Source organism: Chelonoidis abingdonii, chromosome 2 (genome assembly GCF_003597395.2).
Source record: "Chelonoidis abingdonii isolate Lonesome George chromosome 2, CheloAbing_2.0, whole genome shotgun sequence".
Taxonomy (NCBI): domain Eukaryota; kingdom Metazoa; phylum Chordata; order Testudines; family Testudinidae; genus Chelonoidis; species Chelonoidis abingdonii.
Genome location: NC_133770.1, coordinates 274,967,972 through 274,974,487, shown reverse-complemented (window position 1 = coordinate 274,974,487; position 6,516 = coordinate 274,967,972). Strand labels below are relative to the sequence as shown.

The 6,516-nt window shown below is 38.3% G+C and overlaps 1 protein-coding gene across 4 annotated transcripts in view; it reads left to right on the top strand.

Annotated features, from left to right (window-relative positions):
- The window catches only part of TRPS1 (transcriptional repressor GATA binding 1), a 269,671-nt gene that overhangs the window by 45,075 nt on the left and 218,080 nt on the right, over window positions 1-6,516 (top strand). For 2 of the 4 annotated variants that reach the window (XM_032765747.2, XM_032765748.2), the window contains exons 2-3: window positions 879-1,037; window positions 3,955-4,883. In XM_032765747.2, coding sequence (XP_032621638.1) covers window positions 1,001-1,037; window positions 3,955-4,883 — 966 coding nt within the window. In that variant the 5' untranslated portion in view covers window positions 879-1,000. The remainder of the gene's footprint in view (window positions 1-878; window positions 1,038-3,954; window positions 4,884-6,516) is intronic. The other 2 variants (XM_032765749.2, XM_075063196.1) reach the window with 1 other exon arrangement.

Genomic DNA, 6,516 nt, shown 5'->3' with positions numbered 1-6,516 from the left:
AACTATGGGATAGCTACGGAAGAGCTACCCACAATGCAACGCTTCAGAAATCGACGTTAGCCTCGGACCATGGACGCACAACGCCGAATTACTGTGCCTAGTGTGGCCGCATGAAATCGAATTTATAATATCAGTTTTATAAAACCGATTTTAGCTAATTCAATATTATCCCGTAGTGTAGACGTGGCTTAGTTGTGGAAAGATTACCATCTCCAATGATGAGCAGGTAGTTCAATCCCTATGCGCATTTGGCACTTAGTCTCTTTGCTGAGACTGAGAATAAACTTTTGTCATTTTGACTATGTTTTTGTCATATGGACACTTGCCCACTAGTAACTAAATTAACGCTACTAGATTCATTTTATTGTGTGACACTACGCACTCAATAGATGATGATTTTCAGTCACTGCCAGTATGGGCTGGATTTGAACCACTGAGCTGGTATCTAATTACCAGCTCCCTTTATGCCATACAGTTCCCAGCAATGTGGAATATATGTTAATTTATTAAAAAAAAAAATTAAAGCGTTTTTTTTCCTACACAACATCTCCAGCTAGATTTCAGCATCTGTTTTACATTCTTGGGTAAAACTGACATCTGAGGCAATTTAATGTGATAACATAATCTCTGCGTGTGTGTGTGTGTGTGTGTGTGTGTGTGTGTGTGTGTGTGTGTGTATGTGCATAAAAGAGAGAGAAAGAGATGTAGCACTTCTCAGGCTTGACTGAAGTACAGAATAGCTTGCTGCCATTCTTGCTATAGTGCCCGGTAATGGTTGCATGTGAATATAAAATAGGCATAATAATGTTTTTAAGTAAAAGCAACATTGTGAATGCATAATTTAGGAAGGAAAACCTTTGTTTTGTTTTGTTTTGCAGATGTACAGATCAGCTCTCAAAATGTCTTCTGTGTCTTCCGTGCATCTTCTAAGACAATTGCATTAGCCCTCCTGCTAGTTGACTAATAGAATTAATAATTGTAAAAAGCACTCTAAAGCCACATGCCTTATGAAGTCAATGCTGGGTATGATTTTACAAGTATGTGATCCATTTTTTCAAGTGAAAATGTTAACTGAAAAAGTTCTTGGCACACAATAAAACACTGTGCAATCTGTTATTTGTCTTAGAGATAATAATTTGAGTGGCTATATTCTTCCTGTATCTAACTTAAGACTTGCTAGTGGATGGTTTCCTTGATTTAGAAGTACTGCAAATGTGCTTTTATTTACATAATATGTCTTCCTGAAAAATGATAGTGATGGAATTCCAGCAACAGGAAAAGTATCATTTCTTTTCTAAGGGTTCTCTAGAATAAATACCAGCCATGTAAATCACAGAATATTAAAAACATAAAATAAAAAAAACTTACATGCAGCTTGAGAACAATTTCTATTTATATGAACATTTTCATATTTTTTATGACTATAAAATACAGCATGGAAAACTCCCTTAAGCGGAAGTATTCGGTGTTGCCTTCATATGCATATGGCCCCATAGACATGGAAGTTGAGATTGAACATAGGACATCTATATCTGGAGTCCTATCTAATAAGGCTGCATGCAGCCCCAGTTTTCTTGGTGCTCTTGCCAGGGTGGGGATTCTTTTAGAATGTCTTTCATTTTGTCTCCCTCCAGTTACATGAAGATAATAAGTCTCTCCTTATCTACCCATAGAACCAGTTGCAAAAACATTAATAAACAGAAATTCAGCCCTGTTTAATTTTGACCTTAAAAAACACCATGATGTTTTCTTATTAGACCTTTGGCTCCTTCTTACCACAATTGATGTTCCTTTTTAATTTGCCCATGGGTTTCAGTGGAAGTGTGATTATTTTACAGATTGTTTAGATTGTGTAAGCAGGTCCCAGGCAAACATGGATTTAGAAAGACACCTAGCATAGACCCTGATCCTGCAAATCAGGTAAGCATATGTGTAACCATCAACATATGAGAAGTCCCATAGAACAACGGTAATACCATTAGTCAATGGGACTACCCAGATGCTTCAAGTTGGGCCTATGCTTACATGCTTTGTGGGGTTGGGGCTGTCTTGCTTAACCTACCCTCGCTGTATCAAGAAGTCTTTCTGTTGTTACAGTCCTGACTACTGACTGACATTGTTCAGGTGTTATTTATTTATCTTTTCAGCACATGTATGCATTGGCAGTTATGATCTAGTTGAAAGAGGAGAAGGCATTTGATTCACAGGCACGTTTGCATACTAAAATAAGGAATTGCACTAGAGTGTTAAGAAACCAATTAAGACCACACGGAATGTCCCTGTGTGTGTGTAATGAGTTAGCACTGCATGTCAATATAGTCTCTTTGCAGACAATGCTGCCTGTGGATCAGCTCAACCGCAAAGACATCAGAGCCTTCAGCACAAGAGGGACATTTTCCATGAGAAGTTGTCTTTTTTTTCTCAATGTAGTACACACTGCCCTTTCATGTGGAACAGATATAAATAGAAGGAAGTACAGATGCTGATTCCTTTATTTACTCTCTGGCCCCAGCCCCTCTTCTCTTGGTATTGTTTTGAGAAGATCATCCTACACTCTAGGAGGTTTGGATATGGCACCATTTGAAAAGCATCAGCACCAGCACTGCTTTCTGCTCACAGAAAGATGTAATGTAGCACTCACAGTCACTGTTGGCCTGGAAACCGATGTTCAAGTTTGAGTCTCAGGCTTGGATCTCCTGTATGTTAGTACAGTCTGCTGCCATTAGATCACATACCATTTGGCAGGGGAAAAACAACTACTACTGTGTGCAGCACTGGCAAAAAGAAGACCATTGAAAATACTGTAGAACTTCTGTCTTCTACACACAGTCAGTGTCTGAACACAGATTGATCAAAGCAGCTGATGATGAGCATCTTAATCCAGAGCCTATAAATGCACAGTCAAGAAAGTTTCATCTTAAAAAAAATCCTCAATGGTAATCACAATTGCTTATGTAGTGCATTTGCAGTTGTCTATATATATCAGTCACCATTCTTTCAGACCATTCCCTTTTCAGTTAGCAATAAGTCATCAGTGTTGACTTCTTACATTCTGCCTGGTCCCAGTTTCCATATATAGACCTGGGAGGTATGTCTTCCTACTTGGCAGTACTGGTAATGCCTGAAGTCAAGGTTCAACAGGTATACAGAAAAACATTCAGATGGTTAGACCTACTTCACCTCCAGATGTTTCCAGGATAGATCTGTAATAAAGCAAAGCGGTGTAGTAAAATTTATGGATTCAGTTTTGTAAAACTACTCACATTTGTAGTCCTACTGAAGTCTGGCTCTCCCTATGTGGCACATAGGGCTACTTGCATGAGTAATAATCTTCAGGGCTGGAGTCTAGTATTTCACTTTAATCTAGGTTGCAGTTTACAAGAGTACAAAGGGGATGCTTTTGCTAAAAAGCAGCAGATAGATTTTGGAAAGATAACTTTCCTAAAACCTCAAAGTGACTTGCTCACCTAAATCGGATACCTTTATAATAGCCTGTTCAAGTACTCCTAGCTGTATATGGTAGGCATATTTCTGCTAAACTACACTTCGTCTAGTTGTGCAGTTTATTCACATTAGACCACAAAGGCTTCCCTTCCCCCCCCCCAGTATACTAAAATGATTTTCAATAACGCATTCTTTGAAATTCCTACTGGCTTTAACTGACCACTATTTTCAGAAGAGATAATGACACCTTTAATTCACTTACTCTGATGGAAGTTAGATTTTCACAGATTTTAAAGGAATTTTTGCAGTTGAGTGCATTTGCAATGTGGCCAATTTGTTTTTTTTTATGTTTCCATTTTGCTACATAGACTAGCTAAAATATGTCTGTCAAAAACTGTTTCTTCAGGTTTTATGTATCTATATATTTTAAAATGCTGGAAAAATGCCAGGGTTACATTCTACTCTATATTTCAAATAATTCCATAATTTTTTGTCTCTCTATTTTGGTAGATATGGTCCGGAAAAAGAATCCCCCTCTAAGAAACATCGCTAGTGAAGGTGAGGTACAGATCCTTGAGTCTACAGGTACAGAAAACAAAGAGTCTGGAAGGAAAAAAGAATTTTCTGCAGATCAGATGCAAGAAAACACTGACCAGGGTGATGCTGCAGAGCTAAACAACAAGGAGGATCTTTGCCTGCATATCCAAGAGCCATCTTCCAGCATTAAAAAAGACTTAAAAAGCTCAGTGCTGAGTGAAAAGGCTGGCTTCAATTATGAAAGCCACAATAAGGGAGGAAATGTTCCGTCCTTTCCTCATGATGAGGTGACAGACAGAAATATGCTGACTTTCTCATCTCCAGCTGTTGGGGGAATCTGTGAGCCCTTGAAGTCTCCTCTAAGATCAGATGCAGATGACACCCAAGAAGTGGTCTTCACTCCATCAGGAGATCCAGTGGAGACAGACAAAGAGCATCAGACATCGCCAAAAGCTACAGATGAAACAGTGCAAGTGCAAAGCAGTCAAACCGATGGCCAAGGGTCAAGTCCTGTCCCCATGGCCTCAAAAAATCCACAAGTGCCTTCAGATGGGGGTTTAAGGCCGAACAAATCAAAAGCAGATTTGTCAGCAAATGATAACCCAGATACGGCGCCTCTATCTCCAGAGCTTCAGGACTTCAAATGCAACATCTGTGGTTATGGTTACTATGGGAACGACCCCACAGATCTCATCAAACACTTCCGCAAATACCACCTAGGACTGCACAACCGTACCAGGCAGGATGCGGAGCTTGACACTAAAATTTTGGCTCTCCACAACATGGTGCAGTTCAGCCACTCCAAAGACTTCCAGAAAGTCAACCGCACTGTGCTTTCAGGAGTGCTGCAGGACATCAATTCCCAAAGACCTGTCTTACTAAACGGGACTTATGATGTGCAGGTTTGTATCTTCCATATCACTACGCCGCCTCCTCATACATATGCTTCTTGCAAAGAAATAAATTGGGAATGGGATAGGCACCCTGGGTGATTATAAAGCAACTCCTACTTCCTCAGCATGAACCAACATAATTTAAGTATCTCATGTATCCTGCTTAAGCCACAGGAATGCTTAGATCCATTCAGGCTTATTGTATTCAGTGTTTTATTTATCCATTGGTTGCTATAAATTACCAAAATTGTTACGCCGATGTGGGGACAGGATATATTAAGTCAGTATTTTTGGAGGTTCACGGTAAATCTGGTTGAGTAGTAATTGGCTTTTCAATCGTAGGCTTTCTTGTATGTAATTTAGTCTTTGTGATAATGAATAGTAAAAGATTTTAGTTGGCAAACAGGCAGCTTAGAGTAATCATGTCTGAAAGCTTCTCTATAGCAGAGAGAGAAAAGAAAACAGAAAATAACTGTTTAAAATGGACCAGATGGACACTAGAATGTAGCTGCAAATTAAAAGGAACTACAGGTCTGTGGCTGTTGGCTGCTGGGAGTCAAATCTTTGCTTATTGATCCTGCAGTATTTAGAGAACAGAAAGTGGGACAGTAAAGTGGTCTAGTGCTAGAGCAACAGGGTTATATTTCTGCACAATGGGAAACCAAGATCGGGCTGTAAAAATAAGTCAGTAGTAATAATCACACTGCAGTTCAAATTAAAATGAATATAAAGGTTGAGCTATTGCCTCAGCTAATAATTTTTTTCATCTAATTTTTAGTATTGATGCTACTGTATTGTCCAATATGAAGGATAAAAATTGTACATTCTTACCATAAAGAATGGATTTAAAAGATTGTCTCATGTTGTCCACTATGTTAGTTATTTAAACCTAGACAGAGATATTAATGTTAACATTTCCTTAGTGTAAAACCTGATAATCTTAAAATAATCTACATTTTACTGATTTTAAAAAAAATATTTTAACCCCCTTTATGAATGATCTGTGACAAGCACTAGAAGGCCTGTATATTGTTCGACCTACAAAATCACTTGGAATAAAAATCATTTGGATCAGTTAGGAACAGAGATCACAAATAAAATGAATTCAGCTGTCAACCAGATTTCAGGAGCATATTTGCATCAGACATGATGCACTGACCTGGTACTAATTACCAGACAAAATTCCAAGAAACATTATAAAAGAGAGAGAGAAGTGCAGGTGGAAGAAATATTTAGTAATACCTGCAGCGACTACTGTCGTTACAAGGAGACAATTCAGATAGGAGGTCAAAATGACAAACATCTCACCTTAAGGAATACTTAGAAACAGGACCACTACTCAAGCACTTGTAGCTTTTTAAGCTACTTAACTTTTTCTTCCTGTAGAAAATCTTTTTATGGAGCAGCAAATTAAATCAAGATCGTTATTATGCATAAAAACTACAGTCTTTGAACTGCTGTCTTATTAAAAGATCACTTCACTGTCTTGTGTCAGACGCTCTCTCCTGTCAAACTGTGATTAGAAAGCAAATACGTGATTTAGATAAAAGAGGATAGATGTGAATAATGTCAATGTGAAATGATGGTTTATAGTTAGCACATAATATGATGTTAATACCTGGATTTTCTGTTATAGTTTCAG